Raw genomic sequence first — 24,631 nt, 5'->3', positions numbered from 1 at the left:
ATTCATGCTTAAGGACATAACTAATCCCCGATTGTATACTAACTTTACCCACAAACACTATTCATTCTTCCTGGCACACATTCTCAGGTAATATGTACAGTCTGGCAATAGAAGTGTCAGACATGAAATGAATAATTCTCCAAATGTACAAGAAATTTAATTTGATCGAAATAATTTCTTACGCCTACAACATGTTTCCTTTGTGTTCTCTAGAAACTCTAAGGAAGTATCCTCCAGTGCCAATCCTTGTAAGGGAGTGTACAGAACCTTACCGAATACCTGACAGTGACCTGACCGTGGAGAAAGGCAATCGGATCCTCATCCCTGTGTACGCTATCCATCACGACCCGAAGATCTATCCCGAACCAAAGCGCTTCGACCCGGATCGCTTTACGGAAGAGAAAATCTCTCAGCGGCATCACTACTCTTACCTTCCTTTCGGAGAAGGACCTAGGATATGCACAGGTAAGTGTACTTTGAGTGTAACGTCTTCAGCGGCGGCTCGTGACGAAATTGTCAGGGGGTTCACAGCAAAATTTGTGTTCACGTCTGAAATATACCAAAGTAGAACGCAAATAAGTACAAAATCATTTACTTAAATCATTTCACTACAATTTCCTTATACGGTTGCTTCTCTACTCATATGGTAGAACCATTACAACCGAAGATGCATTTTCCCGAAACTAACCTGTGAGTGTACAAGAAAAGTAAAATTACGACTGCCGGGCTGAGTCGTTCAGGCTTTGGCTGAGGCTATGGCTTTCTCATCCCGTGATTACGAAAACCTGTTCAGAATTAGCTACTAGCGAAATCTTCAGGCGATGCAATGCAATAGTAACTTCTGGGAGCTGTGGCCAGTAGTAACTCGGGAGGTGGCGGACCCTTGTGGTCAACTGTAATACTATCTCTGGTTTGAGCGTGGTTGTAGACGGAAAGGCACATTCCTTACCGTACTCCTCGCTTATGGATATATCTGTGAATAAACCATGACGTCATCTCCATGCGCATGCGTATTGTCTTAAGGTTCGTAGCAAAATCTCCAGTGTGCTCCCTGGCATTGTCAGTCGAAACCAACACCTGTCAATGTAATGGAGCTTCGATATAAGTCGAATGCTTTCGATCGATTGACGAAATCAGGTCAAAAAAAGGAAACAATTTTGAATTACCGGTATCCATGAATGCGTGAATATGCGTTACAACTGGGTGTTCACGTGCTCATGTGCTCCTGAGAGCCCACTGCCACTGAACGTCTTAAATATTAATTCTTTGCCTCCCCCTAGTGCTAATTTTATAAATGATATTTTAGTTTACGTCGGAAGTTAAGTTCCCAGAAGGAAACAATAATTTAATATCATCGATTGCAAATGTTAAAAAGATTCATCAAGTCCTTTAGGCCTTTAAATCGTGAAGTTACAAGCGTTTCGCCCCAGTGTACCGGTGGCTTCATCAGTTGGATTGTCACGCCTTTCTAATACGCTGGCGGCGAGTGCGCCGTTGAGACACTACTGTAAGGCTCCTTTATAGGACAATGCAGTGGAGTTGTGAGAAAACCTATCAATGTTAATGTAAAGTTTAATTGGAAGAAAACTGATGATTTTAAATTTATTTATTTATTTATTTATTTATTTATTTATTTATTTATTTATTTATTTATTTATTTATTTATTTATTTATTTATTGTCTGAGTGAGATTTAAAAAATAATGCCATGCTTTATTTTGATAATAAAATCTGTGTTTGCTCTCCTAAATAGTGACATGATTATTGCTGACAATATTGAGGATCCAAGGAAGTCAGCGCCTAATTAGATTTAAAATATATTTGAATTTTTCTGAGAGGGACAGAATAAATAACCGAATTCCCTCCCGTGAGAATTTGGTGTGAGAAGTGAGAATGGAAAATTTCTCACGTAGCTTATCCTATTGGTGTGGTTTGTTCTTCGGTCCGTCCCAGCCGAGGTTCGTGACTTCAAAGGAAATTCAAATGGGACAGCTCCTTGTCACTGGCTTCGGCACATTAAAGAACCCTTGTGAGTTGAAAATCGATACCCTGATCATCTTCTTCTTTTCCTACCGCTGTTTCCCACATCTGTCTGGTCGCACATGTGGATTTGGCCCTGTTTTACGGCCGGAGGGATGTAATCACTATTGCGTGTTTCTGTGGTGGTTGGTAGTGTGGTATGTTATCTGAATATGAAGAGAAGAGTGTTGGGATGGACACAAACACCCAGACCACGAGCGAGAAGAATTAATCAGGAGCTTTTAAAATCCCCAACCCGGCCGGGAATCGAACCCGGGACCCTCTAAACTGAAGGCCAGTGCGCTGACCATTCAGCAAACGAGCCGGACAAAGAATCGATACCCTGATGTCACTGAAATTCCTTAGTAATGGATGTTTCTTTATTGCATATACTGTATGTCTACTCCATTGTCCCGCTTTCTAATACGGGGTCAGGGACGAAGTGAGATTAAATATCGTCGTTCTTCCTGAAAAAAACAGCTATGTGAGAATATTTTGGAGAAACACTGACCCTCAGCACATATATTATGAAGAGCGAGAATTCCTTGACATTTGTCGCACAATATTGAATCTTAGATGATAGAAGCTTTCCAGTATAATTCACATAGCGTTTTCTACAGGCGCAACGACGATCGATATATGGCAGGTCTTTTATGGCCTGATACCCTTCCTGACGCCAACCCCAGATAAGAAGCGAATGAAGATGAATTGAATGAAAATCCACAGCTTGTTTCCAATCATTCGACCGAGTCAGGAATGGAATGTATAAGGCCCCCATCTAGCGGCGAGGATGGGAACTGTGCCGGCTGCCGAAGCCTGGCGCACTCCTGTGGGGCAATGATTAATGAAAATAATACTGGAAAGTGCTGCTGGAATGAAAGAAGACACGCAAAACTGCAGTGTCTGGTGAAAAACCTGTCCCGCCTCCGCGTAGTGTCCAGCAGAACTCTCACATGGAGTGATTGGGATTTGAACCACGGAACGTGGGGGTGAGAAGCCGGCACGCTGCCGCCTGAGCCACGGAGGCTGTATGATGAAATGGTGTTAAATGGAATTTGTTAAGGAAGTGGAAAGAATCGGCCGTGGCCTGTGAATAGGAACTGCCCCGGCATCTATCAGAAAGGGAAAACGGGAAGTCAGAGAATACACCATTCTCAGGACAGCCGACGGTGGGGTTTGCTCCACAGGCGTAGCGCATTAACACACACGGCCAGTCCGATCGGTAAATATTTCATTATTATAAAGAAATATATTTTATTGTTGTTGTTGTTGTCATACAATAAATGAAATTGTTAAGATCTGATGAGCAATATTTCTATATGTACCTGTCGTGGGTCATAAAAACACGCTGGTTTCTCTTCTTTTGCTAGTGGTTGCTAGTGTTGATTTCCTGTTTCGCCTTTCAAAGTGCAGTCTGCAAGCCTCTGTGAATGTACTAAACGCCACCACAATTATTCATTTGTAACTAGCTCTGTGGCCTCATTTAGTTCCAAAACACTCACTTTTAAATCGTTAAAACCGAGTCTTGGTCTCTCTCTCTCTACTTCTCTTACCCTCCGAGAACGAATCCATTATTCTCCTATGTAACCTATCCTCCTCCATTCGCCTCACATGATCTACCACCGAAGCCGGTTTATGCGTAAAACTTCATCAATCGAGTTCATTCCTAACTTAGCCTTTTTATCTCCTCACACCAAGTACCCTCCTGTTCACACCAGGCCCCGATTTACAAATGGGCGGACTGGGCATTTGCCCAGGGCGCCAGTTTTTGAGGGGCGGCGGCCGGCGGCCGGCGGATCGAGTAATTATGGCCTGCGTGAATTACGTCTTAAATTCATTATACTTAAATTACTTTTACATTCCACAAATTATTCCAATTATTTTATTAGACTATACAAAACACTTTAAACTATTCTAACTTTAAAACCTGAATTTAATCTATATATTTAAATTTTATGAAGAAAATGTGTCTTATTTCTAAAATTATTTTCTTGCGTACAAACTATCAAGCTAAACCAACGGCTTTTTAAATAAAAATAAAAACAGCCTCATTCTTACATTGCTTGATAAGTTTAATTATGAGAATTAACTGCATTTGCATAATGTGCTGTTTTAAAACTCATAATCTTGAAAAGTCTAATATTTAATTTGTAAACAATTATTTTCTAAAGGAACAGGAAAACGAGCAGAGGGGCGGGCGGCTAAATAATGTTTGCCCAGGGCGCTAACTACTTGAAATCGGGGCCTGGTTCACACCTGTTTGTAACAGCTATAATTCTTGCTACTTGCATGTCTGTTATTTCTAACTTATGAATACGATATCTCAAGTCCACCGAGATTTCACTCCAGTAACGCAAAGTCGGTATGAAAACAGACTTGTGTTACGATAGTTCCATCCGGAAACCGACTTATTTCTTACAGAATACTGTTGATCTTAACTGCCAGCTCACTGAATTATCTTTGCTGCACCTTGATTCAATCTCACTACACTACAATCCTGGGAGAATACATATCCCAAATGCTTGAAATGATCTGCCTGTTAGAGCTATGTAATCCAAACCTAACATTCAATTCTCTTAGGTTTCTTACCTACTGACATCACTTTAGTCATGGGATGATATTTGACTGTAGGCTTTGAACACAATCTGCCAATAACACCAAGTCGGCATAGGTCAAATTGCTTACAATATTTTCACTTAAATGAATTCCTCTCTGCTACTTTATACCATTCATCTACAGTATGTAAACTATGAACAACAAAGCTGAAAGATTACAGCCTTGTCCAACCCCTCATTCTGCCATGAATTCTCACTGCAGCCAAACTATCAACATGAATGTCTTTGATTGCTTTTAATAATCTACACATAATCCCATAGTTCCCCAGTATAGCGAAAGTATTTCCCTTCGGTACCATGCCATACGGGCGTAGAGCTAGCCACTCTACCCCATCAAATGCCGAGGTTACGGATAGTGGAAGCCTTTACCTTCCACCCCTCCAAGGGCCTTCATGGCCTGTACAGAGATGATTTTGCTTGTTTTTACTATGACATATGCCTTCTATAAATCTAGAGAACATAAAAATAACTGTCCGTTTCTCTCGTAGAATTTTCCAAATACCTTGTACATGCTGGATATCTGATCCTGACAGACCCTCTGTGGTCTGAAACCACACTTACTCTAAACCACTGTTCGCACCCTCCATTCCAAAATGTCAGTCAAAAACCTTTCTTGGTATACTGATCAATGAAATACCTAGATAATTGTTGCATTCTTTCCTGTTCCTTCGGTTATAGATAGGTGCAATTACTGCTTTCGTGCAATCAGAATGTACCTTACTAATATTCCAATTCCAATTGAACAAATTACTTACATTTTTCTGGCACTGGTTTCTTAATCCTCGTAGTATCTCCGCTACGAGACGTGGATGCCTTCGCAGCTATAGTACTGTATATTAACATCTGTCATATAGATATGTTACAGCACTTCTCACATTCCATCAGATTACAGGTTATTCTGTAAAATCAGACGGTTTCAACTTTTAGGCTTCCCTTCGTGCTCAGTATGCTCTCCTTCCAGCTAGGTGTGCCTTTCTCCTGTCTTGAGTACACTGGATTGCTGGACTTGATGTGGTTGGTGTTGGAAGAAGGTTGTGAAACTTTCAAGGTTTATATATATCTACATTGTATTTGAGTAAGGCCGATTTATCGTTTGGCATAGATACTTTTGACCTGTTTAGTCCATTTGACGTAGATTATGCTGAGAATTTAGTGCGTTAGTCTTCGGTGATCCATTCTTTCCAGGTGACCACAGAAGATGAGTCTTCTTTTCTTCATAGATTTGGTCACATTTTCGATATAGACAATCGGTTCTATACGGACCGGAATGATTATTTTTCTATTATGAATAAAATATCGCTAAGAAAACTAGAAATATCGAGAAAACTTGAGGACAGTACGTCGCACCGTCACGGGTAGGTCTTATGGCGACGATGGGATAGGCAAGGGATAGGAGTGGCAAGGAAGTAGCCGTGGATTTAATTAAGGTACAGTCCCAGCATTTGCCTGGTGTTAAAATGGGAAACCATGGAAAACCATTTTCAGGGCTGCCGATAGTGGGATTCGAACCCACTATCTCCCGAATGCAAGCTCATAGCTGCGCGCCACTAAGCGCTAGACCAACTCGCTCGGTTTTAAAGTATTCATCTCTACTAACAAGGTATTTAGTAGAAGCATTATAAAGTGGTTTGGCCTGCCATAATCGAGTCGTAACAGGTTCGTCGAGTTCTCGGACACAGTAACTGGGTACTATTTAAAAATGCTTTCTTCAACTCTCTAAAGCAATAATATGTCGTAAAATGATGACCATTAGACAGTGAAACTCATTCTCCCTGGCAATGTTGGCTGGAGTAAATGTCTGTAACGTTAACGTTATAAAAGAGCGGGTTCCTATTGATGTTCTGTAACTCTTTCAGAAACATTTGAAGTGAACAACGGAGGGAAACCACAAACGATTTGACCGCTTATGTTAATCGCTGTTATCTTTACAATTTGTTCGTACTTTATAGAGATGCATATTACGTAATTATAATATACATCGTCGGTGGAAACATTACTTTGAATGCCACAATGCACTTCCTATCAACTATTTTCCTTAAGACTGGCTCGCCTCTCAGCCTCATAATCTAAGAGCATTACGCTGACCATTCAGCCTACGAACCGAACATCATGGACATAAACTGAACTTGTATTTATATATTTCGGGCCATTCTTGATTAGTCTGGGAGTTTTAAACATATCAATATTTCTAACATGATATGGACTGAAACAACACAAATATAGAAGACTGGAAATGCGTTCCGTTCACTTTGAACGCGACATACCTACAGTATCTGTGCCCGGAAAGCAAAGTGCACTTTGTCACAAATACGGAATTTTACACAAAAACTAAAAGAATGTTCATCGTGTTTGCTTCATTTTCACTTTTTAATGAAAAGCTTCGCCTATTTCGGTTAAATAATACAAACATTTTACACTTTTATAACATACACTTGAAAATGAAAACCTACAACCTGTTTTCCAGTCAGTGACCGGGTCAGGGATGTAATGAATGAATCATATATAGGCTGTTATTACGATGGGGTCGCCACTCCCAAAGTGATGGATATTAATGAATGATAGATGCTACGAAATGAGAATGGAGAGTGTTGCTGGAATGAAAGATGACAGGGAAAACCGGAGTACCCGCAGAAAAACCTGTCCCGCCTCCGCTTTGCCCAGCACAAATCTCACATGGAATGACCGGAATTTGAACCACAATATCCAGAGGCCGACGCGCTGCCGTCTGAGCCACGGAGGCTCCCCATAACATACACTTCTCAAATGTTAATTTTTTTCATTTGTTTGGTGATACAAAAAGTAGGAACAAAAGTTAGCAGAGCAGTAGGGCCTTATTTGATAAAGTAAGGTTCTGACAAAATCGTAAATAAGACAATAGTACTGAAGTTACTTGAAACCCATGGTAAGATTTTCTTGATATGAAAAATATTTCCCACCGGGCGAGTTGGCCGTGCGCGTAGAGGCGCGCGGCTGTGAGCTTGCATCCGGGAGATAGTAGGTTCGAATCCCACTATCGGCAGCCCTGAAAATGGTTTTCCGTGGTTTCCCATTTTCATGCTGGGGCTGTACCTTAATTAAGGCCACGGCCGCTTCCTTCCAATTCCTAGGCCTTTCCTATCCCATCGTCGCCATAAGACCTATCTGTGTCGGTGCGACGTAAAGCCACTAGCAAACAAAAAAAATATATATATATATATATATATTTCTAACTGTGCAATTCCATTACAAGTGTCGTTGTTTTTGTATAGACTTATTATTAGGTTCTATTACTAATAAAGTCCGGCTCCATGACTAAATGGTTAGCGTACTGGCCTTTGGTCAAAGGGATCCCGGTTTCGATTCCCATCAGGGTCAGGACATTTAATCATCATTGGTTAATTTCGTTGCCACGGGGGTTGGGTGTATATGTCGTCTTCATCATTCTCAACCTCATCACTACGCGCAGGTCGCCTAAGGGAGTCAAATAAGAAGACCTGCACCTGGCGAGCCGAACATGTCCTCGGACAATCCCAGCACTAAAAAAGCCATACGCCATTTCATTTTTTACTAATAAAGATAGCTTTGTACAAAGAAATGAAAACAGATGCAAAAATGTCCTTCGCTCTGAAAAGCTTTGAAATGTTGACAATGAAAACAACAGTCAGAGAACTTAAACATAAAATTATTCCACATTAACAATGCATATGATATTAAATACAACACGTATGTTAATGCAAAAACTTACGTTACACAAAAGTGAACGTTTCGGTCTTTGGAATCTTCCACTGGTAAGTCTACAGCAGGGCTTCCCAAACGCCCAAAATCTCAGGAGTGCAAACTGAGGCGCAGAGGTGCTGTGCACAGTGCAACGGTCTCATCCGGCTCGGCTTTTTGGGCGCTACGGATCAAGTGAGAAAGTGTGGTGCACCGTGCACCACACAATGCACTGGTGCATGCACCCTGAGAGGTCCTGGTCTACAGTAATATTTGTGCGTCGAAAGCTTCTGTATAATGTATGGTATTCTGTTGCCAAAACCTTAGAAAATAGAAACAAAATAATATTTTCATGAAGAAATAGGTCCCTATCTTCTGACATTGTTTCTAGAGTTTGCGGAAATGTAACAGCTTTTCAGGGTTAACTCCATGAATTTACTTCTTAAAAATTGCCATGTCCAGAACTTTTTTTTTTTGAAAAGTACCAATGTTTTTCTCTTTCACATAAAGTTGGCAGCACAGGTATAATTTCAGAAGTTCTTTATTGACAACAGCTCTCTCTTTACACAGTGCCTGCAAGAGGGCTAATGAACTGAAGTATAGGTTACCTATCTACGTAGTGCTATTTACCTCCATACGACGATAGCAAATAATGCCCTATTGCACAAACTTCTTATTAAGCATAGTTTCTTCAACCAGGAAAATAAGCGCAGCAAATGCAATACATAGGTAAAAAACTCAATCCCGTAAAAACTGTACATGGCGCTGTTTATCTCCGGTGCGCACTCGCCCACACACCTTCCCACGCGCATATGCATATACTGAGTGACCAAAAGGCATGGGAAAGCACTGAATGTGATTTTAATAACGAGTTGCTCCTCCGCGAGCGCTCAAAACGGCATTAGTATGGCGAGGCATCGACTTTACGAGGTCTTCAGGGATCTGGACCCACGCACCTTGCACTGATATCCTCAGTTGGTCTTTCGTGATTAGTGCGGGGTTCAAGGAGCGTTACTAGCATCGACATCATCCTATAAATGCTCGATTGGATTAAGATCTGAGGATCTGGACGGCCAATCATTGGTTGTCACTTCACTGGAGTGCTCCTCCAACCACTTGCATGACACCACAGAGCGGTGACATGGCGCAATGTCCTGCTGAAACGTGGCATCTTCATCAGGGTACTCTAGGGTCAGAACGGGATGCAGATGATGTGAAGGTATGTCCACAAAACGTGCATCTATCAGCCCTCCATGCACCCGTACAATAAGGTCTATTTGCGACCATGAGTACGCCACCCAGACCAGAACTGAGCCACCTCCCGCCTGGACACAACCTTGTTGACACGCATGATCCATAGCTTCATGGGGCATACACCACACTCCCACGCGCCCATCAGCTCGATAAAGCTGGAACCGGGATTCATCGGACCATACCACACGCCGCCACTGCTCCATGGTCCGTTGCCGAGGTTCGCGGGCCCATACACGTCGTTGAGTTCTGTGTCGAGGTGTCAGCAAAGAAACACGAGCTGGTCGTAGTTGGTCGTCGGCTGGTGAAGCCTATGCGGTGCAGTTGCCCCCTTACAGTCCTGGTAGAAATGATTTCCTGACTCCCATCATCCAACTGGGCGGTGATCTGACTCACAATAGCCCGTTGATTGCCCAGTATGGCTCTGTGGAGGCGACGTGATGTCCGTTCGTTAAACAACACTGGTCTACCCGTGCGGTGGTTTACGCGGTTGGTAACATTCTCTCTGCAATATTGAAGATCCAACCTCGACACTGTTGTCCTCGGAAACCCGAATTCGCGTGTAATCTCTGCAATGCTATGACCCATACGCCGTGCGCCGATGATCATCCCATGTTTAAAGTCCGTTAACTCGTGACGTGTTGCCATCTTCATGACACTGGTGTCTGTGACAGACTGCTCAGACACGCAGCAGCTAACCACAACGCTCAGGGGTCATACACGGCACATTTTCTAATGGGACACCCCTTCCCGAGGCTTCTGGCCACTCAGTGTACATGATGCATACAAAGAAAAAGTCGTACGAAATCAGTAAGTTATTGATACCAACCATCTACGTTTATATTTCATCCTATCCATCCTATGTTACGGCATATCGTAGGAACGTCTGTTAAGTTTTAGAGTAATTTTACTTGCACATCTAAACTTTTCCAAAAAAATTAATTAAAACCAAACCCCATGGCACTACAGTCCATGAAGGGCCTTGGCCTACCAAGCGACCGCTGCTCAGCCCGAACGCCTGCAGATTACGAGGTGTCTTGTGGTCAGCACGACGAATCCTCTCGGCCGTTATTCTTGGCTTTCTAGACCGGGGCCGCCATCTCACCGTCAGATAGCTCCTCAATTCTAATCGCGTAGGCTGAGTGGACCTCGAACCAGCCCTTAGGTCCAGGTAAAAATCCCTGACCTGACCGGGAATCGAACCCGGGCCCTCCGGGTAAGAGGCAGGCTCGCTACCCCTACACCACGGGGCCGGCCAAAAATTAAATTAGTCAAAAACTTTAAATTGTATTTTTACGTCAGTGCAGACATGATCACAGCTGCGGGATCTTATGCTAACTACAATACACAAGATATTTCTTCTTGTGTCTGTTCTAGTCTATAACCGGTATGGGTGCTACCAGTTAACAACTTTCTCGGTTCTTGCATAATGCCACTCTCTTGGGATTTAATTTGAGTGAAGCCGAGGGTCACGGTCAAAGACTGGATGAAAGAATTGTACGGTACATGTCTCTTGATTAACGTAGAGAGAATGAACACAGACAGGAAGAAGAAAGTAATGTACATCACATATCCAGTACACTGTAGTGTCAATAAAGCTCATATTTCCACAAATCGTAATAGAGTACATACATTTCTACTTGTGTTCGTACCGAGCGAGTTGGCCGTGTGGTTAGGGGCGCAGCTGTGAGCTTACATTCGGGAGATAGTGGATTCGTACCCTACTGTTGGCAGTCCTGAAGATGGTTTTGCGTGGGTTCCCATTTCTACACCATGAAAATGCTGGGGCTGTACTTTAATTAAGGACACGGCCACTTCCTTTCCCTCTCTAGCCCTTTCCTATCCCATCATCGTTATAAGACCTGTATGTGTCGGTGCGACATAAAGCAAAAATTAAAAAAAATGAACTGTGTCCGTGCTAGTCTATAATCGATATGAGTGCTACCAGTTAATAACTTGTTTTTTAATTGCATAAGTCTGAAAGGAACACTCTATATCGTCCCTGTCAGGTATCTCCTCGTGTATGGGCTGGAAATCACAAACCTGACAAAATTTGAGGAAAGGAAAATCCAGGTGGCTGAACATAAAAGCATAAGAAGCATTTGCCGGAAGAAGAAGTCAGACAGGGTCGATCTTAAAGATATTAGAAAGTGGGTCCATACTGAAAGAACCGTTAGATATAACACCATGTAGCCTGAGGTGGGTAAGTCACTTCGTAAGAATGCAAGAAAAGAGAACGTCCTGGTCAATGTGGCTTACTGAAGAACACCTAAGAGGTCCAGATAGACCGAGGGTAGAATGGAAGTATGATTTTGGTGAAGTATGGAGGCCGTTAGAGTACAGTTATACCAATGGATAGACCTGGCAAAGAACAGAAAGGAATGGGGAATGATCCTTAAGAACCCGATCCTAGGACATTTGGTATAGTAGAGTAGTGATAACTGTGATGATGATGATGACCAGTATTCTGAACAACTAAAGTCAGTAATTTAATGCACCTCTACATAACGAGTTGTTTCATGCTTTTAATTGGCCAACCACCCAATTAGTCTGATACTTTAATACGTGGGAACGGACTGAAAGGCCCATGTTATTAGCTTACACAGCGTATGAGAATATAACAACATTAATCCGCTGAGTCCGAAACAATGTTTCAGACATTTCGAAGATTTTCTATTAATCGTCTTGGTGCAACCATTTTTGGGAGTTATATCCACTGTAAATATATGTTGATATGTCCAGAATTCAATATCAGGAAGCCACTGCTGCACTACAATTAAAATTAATAATTTTAATGCATCAGATTCTTGACTATTTTTATATTAAACTAGCAAATGTACCCGTGCTTCGCTACGGTATTCTATATTGTATACTGATATCTAAGTAAATTACAGTACATGCAGTGAATAAGATCTTTTTTTAATTCCATGTCTCTGAGCGTTATCCGAGAAACAGCATAGGAAGGTCCACATACGTTGCTTCTAATTTAAAGAGTGAGTTGCGGAGTTGTGACGATAACGGCAGGTCAACTTTCCTACTGCCATTCGCAATCGATTTGGGAATTTTCATTATAATGGCGGGCTCCATTGCCTGCTGCGCGGTCACTGTATATTTGGGGAGTTTTCGATGCTATGAGAGGCTCCATTCCCTACTTCCAGACACATAACAATCAAGGAATTTTTATTATAATGGCAGGCACCTTCCCCACAGCCAGTGAAAATTGAGCTGTGCTGTTATCAATATAATGACAGGCCCCTTTTCCTAATGCCAGTCAGCTTACTGCCACTCACACCGAGTTGGTGAGTTTCCATTATAATAGCAGGCCATTATGCCTAACGCCAAGCACATTTTAGATGGGCAAATTTGTTTATAATGGCGGGCACCCTAGCCTACTACCAAACACAATCGGGTAAGGGATTTTTGAAAAATATTGCATGTTCCCTAGCCTTCTGCCAGTCAAATCGAGAAGGAAAATATTCATTATAATGGTACACAGGATTTGGAGAAAGGCCCCGTTCATACTGCCAGTTAAAGTCGATGTGGGGGGCACTGATTACAATAGCAGACGCCCCCCTGCTGAGAGTCATTATAGATTTGTAAAGTATTAATTACAAAGGCACGCACACCCATTCTGGATCGCTACAAATCGACTTCAATGAATAAATATAGATCGACATACGAAGGTATGTGCATTTTTACCTTAATATGAAGATTAACTGCTGCTCTAAAATGTACATGATATCGACAAAAGGACTCTAGGCCTACGATAAAATGCCACGTATAACGGTCTAAATGGTGGTCCTATGTTATGTTCTCGTATCTCATCTATTTATGGGTAAGATAAAATTAGAAATGTTGAATACGGTGAAATTTTGGTAAGCTTTTCTCACAGTGAATTACTTTTCGGACACATACGTGACTGCTACAAACATAGAATTTGGTACACATAAAGCTACTGCGTGGGCCAAGGTTCACGTAGAAGTTGATGATCCCATCTTTCGGATAAGTAAATAAAACCACCAATTATAGGTGTAAAAGGTACAAAAAATACTTACAATCCAGAAATAGAGCCAAATTTAACGTATAAGGGATAGAGATACGACAAAAAGTCCTAGGACCAAAGTTGTACATCACTCCAAATTGAACTGAGAATGTGCCATCCGTTTTGTGATACGACTTACCGTTTAGGCACCAAATGCCTCTGCGCCGTCTTTAAAATTGCCCCCATATTTCGATATTTTTGGGGGGTAAAAAATAAAATTTTAAACATCTCGTAATTTTTCCGTCGGTTACAGGCTAAAAGCTATAATTTTGCTAAATTTCATTTTTCTACCTCGTCTGGCAGATTATGCCGCCATCTTGATATCGGGGAGGGGACTAAAAATTAGGACTTTCAGGAAACTTTTATACCCATGAAACCTATAGGTTATCGTTTAGGATAAATATATCCGACTGCGTTCTTATGCTGATCCCCAAATTTGAGACTCCCAGCGAGGCCCCGCAGGGTATTTTGAAAATGTTCTCCTTCTTGAATTTCGTTTTCTAAGCAACTTCAGTACGATACCAAGTTTTAATTTTGTAGGATGCGTGGAAGTGCCTCATTAATTCACGTCTAATTGTTATGCCTTAACTTATATATACAGTACAGTAGGCCTATACTACGTATATAGATCGTTCCAAACCGACTTCCATTTATTAATAAAGGTTATATTTAACCCCCTTCCCTTGGGGTTCTAGGGGCGTCTTGCCCTACAGTATATTTTCCAGATATTAGGTAATATTTGTGCGCCTCCCATCCCAAAGCGGGCCAAACTTGTACTTTAAAAATAACCTGGGTGACACTATTCATCTCAGCAACCCCGAAAAGTATGGATTCGACACTATTTTCGATTATTTTCATATAGATAGATATATAGATAGATAGATAGATAGATAGATAGATAGATAGATAGATAGATAGATAGATAAAGCCTTTATTTTCTGTGGCGAAGTTAGGGCTCTTGGCCCTTTCTTACACTTAACCACACACATATTGTTATTATTCCATAATCATATTAAACCAATATTTAATTTATTGTGCAATAATATATCATTTTCACACACAATCACTCGTTCCACTCATACAGGTACTGTACCTTGCTGGAAGCACTTAACGAGGAACTGCTGGTAGGAGGTTTTAAATATACTTTTTGATGCAGCATCCTTGATGTGTTTGGGAAGAGCATTCCACCATCCCGAAGCGGTGATAATAAATGATCGATGGTATGTGGTTGTTCGGCGGACAGGTATTTCTAGGAGGGATACTGAGCGAGTATCATGAGGATGTAAAGAACCAAGGTGATGAAAATTGCTGGAGAGATAAGCAGGGATGTCTTCCGAAAGTACCTGGTACACAAGAGTATTTGCATGTAGTTTGCGTCTGTCATGTAGTCGTAACCAAGATAATTGTTTATAGTAGGGAGAAACTGGAGCGTCATACCGTAAATCCATAGCATATCTAAGACAAGCATTTTGAGTGCGTTGTAGTTTCAAGCTTAATTCTTTTGTTATATCCGTAAGAATTACATCACAGTAGTCAAAAATGGGAAATAATAATGACCGAACAAGTTGAATTTTTAGTGATCGAGGGAATACATTTCTGAAACGTTTTAAGGGGTGCAAGCCACAATAAACCTTTTTGCAGATATTCTTAACTTGCGCTGTCCAGTTTAGAGTTTCCGTTATAATAACACCAAGGTTAGAAACTGATTCACAATAAGGTATAACAGTATTATTTAAAGTTACGGGAGAAATGCAATTTTGTTTTAAAATGTGAAGATTCTTTGATGTACCGATGATAATGGCTTGCGTTTTATGGGGGTTTAATTTAAGGTTGTTTTTAATTGCATAGCTATTAATTTGCTCAAGGCCAGCGTTTACATTACATATTGCTTGTTGTATATAATTAGTTCTAGTGTGGTAATAAATTTGCAGATCATCAGCATAAAGATGGTACTTGCAGTGCTTAATTGATCTGGTGATATCATTTATATATAAAGTGAATAGGAGAGGGCCTAGGACTGACCCTTGTGGAACACCAAAATTTTTTGTTCGCCACGTTGATTTATATATATCACTAACACCTCGCCCCGCACCCCAAAGGGGGCTGTGGTTGGACTGAAAAAAAATTCCATAATGTCACTATTCACCTCAGCGACTGTGAAATCTATAGATTCGTCATTATTTTGGATTATTTTTATATATCACTCCCCCTCAGACCCACCACTCCAAAGGGGGATGAAGTTGGACTTTAAAATTTTTCAGAGTGTTACTATTCATCTCGCGACCCCAAAATCAATGGATTCGACGCTATTATCGATTTTTTTATATATCACTCCCTCTCGCCCCCCACCCCGATGGGGGCTGAACTTGGACATGAAATAATTTCGGAGTGTCACTATTCATTTCAGCGAGCCCGAAAAGTATGGATTCGACACTACTTTCGATGATGTTAATATCTTACACCCCTCGCACCCCCCGCCCCTAAGGGTTCCTGGGCTCTCTTAGTCCCACGTGGTTTGTCTCCTGATACTAAAAATCTGGAATGTACAATTCACCTCGGCGACCCCGAAAACTAAGTATTCGACACTATTTTCGTTTAAGTTTATATATCAATTCCCCCTCGCCCCCCACTCCAAAGGGGGCTGAACTTGGACTTTGAAAATATCGGAGTGTCACTATTCATCTCAGCGACCCCAAAAAGTATGGATTCGACACTATTTTCTTAAGTTTGTATATCTCAGCCCCCTCGCCCCCTGCCCCTAAGGGTTCCTGGACTGTCTTAACCCCACGTAGTTTGTCACATGATACTAAAAATCCGGAGTGTACAATTCACCTCGACGACCCCGAAAACTATGTATTCAACACCATTTTTGTTTAATTTTATATATTACCCCACCGCCTCGTCCGCACCCAAAAGGGAGCTGAACTTTGACTTTTAAAATATCGGGAGTGTCACTATTCATTTCAGCGACCCTGAAAACTGTGAATTTGACACTTTTCTAAAACTTTTATACCTTGCCCCCCTCACCAACCCCCACCCCTAAGAAAGCTACGGATGGCTTACCCCCACAGTGCTCGTCTCCAGGTAGTAAGTGATAAGTGTACCAAGTTTGGTTGAAATTGCTCCAGTGGCTTAGGAGGAGATGTGTCATTACACACATACATCCATTTTTATATATAGTAAGATAAGATTATATTAAATATCGTTGGTAAATTCCTTTCGTGCCCATCTACTTTGTGAAGTTACTCAATGGCATAATCGAGATGCGAGGCACTGTGGAAAAGTCTCACAAAATAGTAAATAAATATTATCACAGCATACATGGATCATAAAAGGTACTACGTCTTTCAAAGTAAAATTCTTGGTAGTGCAGGTACCTCTCCCAGTGTCACTGCCAAATTTTGGAATGCATCTCGGAAATCCATTGCGGAGGATGACTCTCCTACTATATCTATATCTCTCTTCATTTTCAGTGCGGAGAATGGGAAGTTGTCGTATAGAGCTTCGTTACGTAACCATGGAGGTCGACTCTATCTGAAAAAAAAAATTACCGTTTACTGCAGCATAAACTCTTTATCATAAGGTTTCCGTTTGGCAAATTTACCGAGAAATTAGGCTATTGCGACGTGTCGAATGTGTATTTATAGACTTGTAATGCTTCCTTCAAGGAACGAATACCGGTAACGAGATTACACCTAACGTAAAGAAGCAAAAGAGTTTGACAAAGTTCTGCATACTGTCCCCGAACGTGCATAATAGAATGACATGATATAGTTCGAACTGCTTGAACGCTCTTCGTTTACGTCACTGTTAACATCGGGGTTATAGGAACGGGGTACCATATTTCAAGTAGAATTGGAACCAAAGGAATGTGATTTTCAAAAGAATCCACCTGGAATCGAACTCCGGGTGCCTTAGTGAGAAGTGTTAGTGGTTGTGGTGATGGTACAACTAGGAAGTACAACTAGGCAACTATCCTCCATTAATACTAATCAGAGGGAAAAATAATTGAAGGGGTCCGACACTTCGCAAAACGAAGTATCGACCAATGAACGACAAAGGCCACAACGGGCATGGACATGAAATACTCCCAAGGCCTCGGCACCTAATAACGTCGGGATCAGTAAAGAACAAGAGTTGACCAAGAGATACCGGACAGGACATATGGAAATCAGGATCCTGGCACAAACAATGACGGGACTCAGCTAAGGACCCCGTAGTCACCAACCCACGCTCCCTCGTAAAGATCCCATGGAGCCCCTTTCAATCGCCTCTTACAACTGGCAGAGGATACCGTGGATGTTATTCTACTGCCCCACCCACAGGGGGCGTGCCAGCAGCTATACCACTCGGCTATCGTATTACAGTAAATAGAAACCCTCTTTTACTCAAGATTAAGGAGAAAATCAGAACCCCGTCAGGCTGCGATTTATAGCAGTTTTCCACTTACCGTGTACACTGACGGGGGGTGTTCTTCTCCAAGAATTTCATACTTTCGAATGCACACCATGTGCTCGTATAATTCGTTTGCTCCTATAGCCAGAACGTAATCATTCTTTACTACTTTTTAACATAGGTTAGGACTCTGGACATATCTTAACGTGGTCAACAAACGGGTAACCAATGCTCAATGCTACCTAGAAACAAGCACTGCTTGAAAATATTTCATTTTTAGTCTGTGAATAAAATGACAACAAAACGAATTCGAAATGCGTTTGTTTCAATATCATTACAGTAGAACCTTGGATTGCGAGCATAATTCGTTCCGCCAACATGCTCGTAATCCAAATCGCTCGTATATCAAAGCAACTTTTCCCATAAGAAACTATTGAAACTCGGATGATTCGTCCACAACACAAAAACATTTATTCGCATAACATTTCTAAAACAAAATATAACGTAAAACAATTCAACTGCACTTTACCTTACAATAGAACCATTGTTGGTGTGAGGGAGACGAGAGATGACATGAGAAGAGTTACTTTGTAGCACGAATTTCACTAACAGAATCACTGCCATCTGTTGGCTCATTGGAAGTGTTTCCTTTTCGTGCAACTTTAATGAGGAATCTGTCCAATGACTGTTGCTTTTGCCTCTTTTTGAGGATTTCACGAAAATGTGACATTGCATTGTCATTGAACAGATTCATCCACTGTAATCATCTCTTTCTTCCGACCGAATTCCTTTTTAGCCTTCTTTTCGTTCACAGGGCCCGTCGTTGCAGAACAGTTATATCACAGATGACAGAAACAAAACATGTACACTCGTACGGTGTTGACTATGCGGGCGAGGCACGCCAACTGAAGTCCAGCGCGGGAAATGATTACACGCACTTTCCCAGGAAAGAGAGTGACAGGGGGAGGGGAAAACAAAGGCACAGGGGCGGTGGAAAGTACGAAATTGTGACGCTCGTATTCCGAAACCTCACTCGCTTATCAAGTCACAATTTATTTAAAATATTTGCTCGTCTTGCAAAACACTAGTAGACCAAGTTACTCGCAATCCGAGGTTCCACTGTAATACTTTTCTTGTGCCTTGTGACCATTTTATCTTCTGTTTCTCTCTTCTAAGAGCCGCCAGAAAATACTCCATTTTCTATTTTAGCACCGTTCGATGCGATAGGGCTCCCAACGTCATTCGCGATTTCAACCGATTACAATGTTGCGGATCATTTGGGTCCCACAAAACGGTCTTTGTTGATAATAACTGATCAACTGTTGCACTCTTTCCCTAGACCACCCCGAATCCATTTTTCTTCAAATCCCCGCAGTTTAATGCAAAACTAAACGAAGTCGGAAGGACGGTAAATAGTGTTGTGAAGAGTGACGAGGGCTCTGAGCATGCGCAGCACTCGAGGCGATGGTACGGACTGCTGATCGGGGAAACGCTCCCTCCACACTAACCGTATCTGTATCCCTATGATGCGAGGCAAAAGACCGACTCTCAATTTCCGATCCGATCATTGCAGGCCCTATAAGATTTTACTCACGATCTTGATACAGAAATCTGTTTTAACAAGGCCTATCATGGTTCAGATAAGCTGATCTGACACGTGTGGACCTCGCTTTAGACGACACGGCACCTGATGAACTGCCCTTTATTCCCATATCAGTCCCCATCACTTGATTTCGCACTAGGCAGCACCGACGCTATAAACATCACCAAATGTTGGGCTGACGTATTGTAAACACGTATGATTTGTTGTAATGTTTAATGAATGATACTTTTTTTTTTGCTAGTTGCTTTACGTCGCACCGACACAGATAAGTCTTATGGCGCAGATGCGACGGGAAAGGCCTAGGAGTGGGAAGGAAGCGGCCGTGGCCTTAATTAAGGTACAGTCCCAGCATTTGCCTGGTGTGAAAATGGGAAACCACGGAAAACCACTTTCAGGGCTGCCGACAGTGGGGTTCGAACTTACTATCTCCCGAATACTGGATACTGGCCGCACTTAAGCGACTTCAGATATCGAACTCGGTATGAATGATACTAGAGACACTAATAACATAAAAATAGTACTGATATACAGAGTGTCCAGCTTGAGTGTGTCTTCTTCTTCTTTTTCTACCGTCTTCCCACATCTGTGGGGTCGTATTTATGAACTGTGTGGCACATGTGGATTTGGCCCTGTTTTACGGCCGGATGCCCCTCCTGACGCCAACCCTTTATGTAGTAATGTACGCACTATTGCGTGTTTCTGTGGTGGTTTGCAGTGTATTATGTTGTCTGAATATGAAGGGGAAAGTGCTGGAACAAACACAAGCACCCAGTCCCCGGGTCAGGAGAATTAATCAGACGTGATTAAAATCCCCGACCCGGTCGAGAATCGAACCTGGGACTCTCTGAACCGAAGGCCTCAACGCTGACCATTCATCTGCCTTGAATGTGTATTATAATAAATATGAATATCTAGAGAAGTAATAAAGATAATTATAGACAGTTTATTTCTACAAATACAGCAACTCAAAATGGTTTCTTATTTCTTTTTACGTATCTAATACACCTCGACATGCGCTCCATTAATGGCGCGACAGACGTTGAAACTGTATTCTGCCTCTATCCATGTGTTTTGTTGCATTGCAGATGTAGCATTTGCGATAGCTTCTCGAATGCTGCATTAAAATGTGAAAACTATATTTTAACGTATGCAATTTCAATAAAGTAAGCATTCGAACATACAACTGGCCTGCGGGATAATTGTCCCATCTGTGTCTCTTCTTTGAGGTTAGGCAGCTCAGACGGCTGTGCAACACAGTAAGCGTCCCGTTAGGTGTCTGTTAGGCTTGTACAATACAGTTTTCGCTGGAGTATCAACTGCGACTAAGTGAAGATGTTCCCTACGTATATACCAATCAAGAAATGGCACGGACGCCTTCGGGAAACTGGCAGATCGCTTTCCATATCGGACCACAACACCGAGCACGCTGACAGGTGGGGTCGGGAGGAACTGCAATATACATTCGGCGTATGTGGCATCGCTAATGATGCACATAAACCAAACTAAACCCCATGGCACAACAGCCCTTGAAGTGCCTTGGCCTACCAAGTGACCGCTGCTCTGTCCGAAGGCCTGCAGATTACGAGGTGTCGTGTGGTCAGCACGACGAATCCTCTCGGCCGTTATTCTTAGCTTTCTAGACCGGGGCCGCTATCTCACCGTCAGATAGCCCCTCAATTATAATCACATAGGCTAAGTGGACCTCAAACCAGCCCACAGGTCCAGGTAAAAATCCCTGACCTGGCTGGAAATCGAACCCGAGGCCATCGGGTAAAATGATGCACATATAGAGGTGTATTAAGTAAGTTAAGAAACATTTTCAGTCTCTCTACTTGAGAACCAAACCGCCAATAATTATCTCTTTTACTTCTCAATTACTATTTTATTATATTTTCAAGCCGGACACGCTGTAAAACAAAACTCTAATATTTTTATACATCACATCGTAGAAACCGAGGAAAGTTTGTTTAGTCTTTATTGAAATAGTTTGTTTTATTTTCTGATTTCCTAATATTTTTATTGTGATTTTTAGGAATGCGGTTCGGCATACTACAGACAAAAATTGGACTTGTATCTCTACTCTCCATGTACGAGTTCTCAGTGTGCAGTAAAACCGTCATACCTGTGAGGATAGATCCCAAAACAATTGTCACTTCTCCCATTGATGGAAATTGGCTGAAGATACGAAGGAGAAATTAACTTCCCTTACCAACGAATATTAATTTCATAACTATACATTTATTTTCGGTAAAGATACAACAAGTATGATCTTTTTCAGAAGATTTTGTCTTGTGCTGCCAATAGAAGGCTACCATATGAAGATCTGTGTTGTGAATGTGAGCCCTTTTGTAAATATTACAATACTGAAGTGGTATAAACTTGCAAAATAAAGTTGATCCTAATCAATCTCTTATTCAGTAATTGGATTAAGCATTTAGTTGATAGCTATATGAACATTACAAATTACGAATCAATATTTTGTATTAAATAATTTGCATGGTAATTTATACAAATGGTATAATGTGACATGTACAATTTTCCACACAATTAGGTACTCATTTCGATGAAGTTAACGGTGCTTGTTAGAGACGTGCTGCGATCAACTCTAGTAGAAATTTATCTTGATAAAAATTCCGAAATATATCATGATGTCTAAACTACCATCCCAAGGGATATTATTGTATTGTATTGTATTGTATTGTATTGTATTGTATTATTGTATTTAAACACACAATGTCACTGTATTCTGAATGATTCAAACAAATTATGACAGCAACAATTATTTTGCACTCACTGAAGGTCTTGAAAGACAGCGTCATCTTTGGAGTCTTCGTTACATTTCAGTGGATCCCAAGTGAAATTTTTTTTCTGAGCTCGACAGCTGCAGTCGCTTAAGTGCGGCCAGTAACCAGCAATCGGGAGATAGAGGGTTTGAACCCCACTATCGGCAGCCCTGAAAATGGTATTCCGTGGTTTCCCATTTTCACACCAGGCAAATGCTGGGGCTATACCTTAATTAAGGCCACGGCCACTTCCTTCCCATTCCTTGGTCTTTCCTAACCTATCGTCGCCATAAGACCTATCTGTGTCGGCGCGACGTAAAGCAATTAGCAAAAAAAGAAAGTGAAATTTTAACCGAGGATTAACTTCTTGCACATTTTATACTATAATTGACATCGTTCTGGAACAGCAAGTATAATTCAACTAAAATTATAATGACTGCAAGATGTGTTCCTTATATGTTGTTAGATCATATGGTCACAGCCACCTGGGAGACTGCCCTAAATGCAGATCAGTATTGATTGATTGATTGATTGATTGATTGATTGATTGATTGATTGATTGATTGATTGATTGATTGATTGATTGATTGATTGATTGATTGATTGATTGATTCCCTGTGTTAAGACTGAACATGTGTGGTGTTTCCTCCGATTTGGAGGTGGCAAGAAATAGTAATTTTAAATAACTAATACTTTCAAAGATGAACGCTAAGAATGTTTTCCTTGTAGCTCCTCTTTAAATGTTGTCTGGTGTCGTAGAAAGAATAGAACAGAAATCAACTTTGGATTTTCAAATTTATGAACAGTTCAAAGTTGTAGCACATTTCTTAGGCTGGAGCACCGAATTTAATAGAAATACAGAACATCGGCATATTGTTTAAAATTCACCAGGGAACAATTCGAACGGTCTATGGTTTGACCCCTGGGTACCAATACCAAATACGTAACTATCTTAATGACATTTTTGACACAGAACTGTCCCTGAGCTAAGGACCAGTAAACAGAAGTAAAGTGTGAGTACTGCCCTTAAAACATAGCGTTCCATCATCAATATTCCCCAGTAACGGAATTTTTTATATTAAAATGTCTTCGAAAGAGCATGAAATAAGACATTGCTAAAGAACTATTATTTTCCTTTATGATCTTCATATTTATAATACAGTCAATTTCCTTTCCTTTTTTGCAAGTAGCTTTACGTCGCTCCGACACAGATAGGTCTTATGGCGACGATGGGACAGCAAAGGGCTAGAAATGGGAAGGAAGCGGCCGTGGCCTTAATTAAGGTACAGCCCCAGCATTTGCCTGGTGTGAAAATGGGAAATCGCGGAAAACCATCTTCAGGGCTGCCGACAGTGCGGTTCGAAACCACTATCTCCCGAATACTGCATACTGGCCGCACTTAAGCGACTGCAGCTATCCAGCTCGGTCAGTCAATTTCCGTCTCTGAAAAACGTTTCTAATGTGTCTTGTGTATAGGAGTAATTTTTAACATGTACAATTATTTGGACGATTTAATAGTTTCAATAAATTGTGATACTGAGATAAAAACTCATGAATTTCTACCGTGAATCATTTCTGTTGATAACTTGAAAGTTGTGTCTGTATTGATGTATGCATGCAATTTACAGGGCAAAAGATTTGTAAGTACTGTAAGCAACCATGGCTTCGAAACACCTACAGTTCGCGACGGGCTGAATAATTTGTGCAGAAAGAAGCTATATTTTCCAGTGTCGACTTAGTCATGTAACTTAAAAGCTTTTCAGTCCGTCGAATACACTCATTATAACACTATAACATACCTCTAAAAACACGCATTATTAAAAAGGAATGTCATGTTTCGTTCTACAAGGACATCCTCAAATTCTATCAAATCACTTTAAATCATGCGCATATATGTACAATGTTGTTTACGTTGCGTAAACTTGTCAGAATGATTGAGAGTTGGTATATTATTATGAACAAGTACTAACAGTTAATGATTGTAGTAGTATTGAACCGTCACCTTATTAACTTATTGAAATATTTCTGTACTTTTCTAAGCTGCATTACCTACCTAGTTACATACTGTTCCGTCTTAAAATCACGCATTTTGCCCATTTAGCACAAATTAACATATTTTTGCCTTGCAAAGAAAAACCACTCATATGGTTCGTAATGTCGATAAAAGATATCAAGGTCACCAATCGAGTGCGTTCGCTTTTACGTCACCATAGGCGTAGTGTCAGAGAGTA

The 24,631-nt window shown here is 41.2% G+C and overlaps 1 protein-coding gene across 1 annotated transcript in view; it reads left to right on the top strand.

Annotated features, from left to right (window-relative positions):
• Nucleotides 1-23,935, top strand: part of LOC136879427 (probable cytochrome P450 6a14) — a 40,789-nt gene extending 16,854 nt beyond the window's left edge. The window contains exons 4-5 of the mRNA XM_067153234.2: nt 214-465; nt 21,650-23,935. Coding sequence (XP_067009335.2) covers nt 214-465; nt 21,650-21,816 — 419 coding nt within the window. The 3' untranslated portion in view covers nt 21,817-23,935. The remainder of the gene's footprint in view (nt 1-213; nt 466-21,649) is intronic.
• Nucleotides 23,936-24,631: the final 696 nt, after the last annotated feature.

Source organism: Anabrus simplex, chromosome 1 (assembly GCF_040414725.1).
Source record: "Anabrus simplex isolate iqAnaSimp1 chromosome 1, ASM4041472v1, whole genome shotgun sequence".
NCBI lineage: Eukaryota > Metazoa > Arthropoda > Insecta > Orthoptera > Tettigoniidae > Anabrus > Anabrus simplex.
Note: the sequence above shows the minus strand (reverse complement) of the source record. Positions and strands in the feature narration are given on the sequence as shown.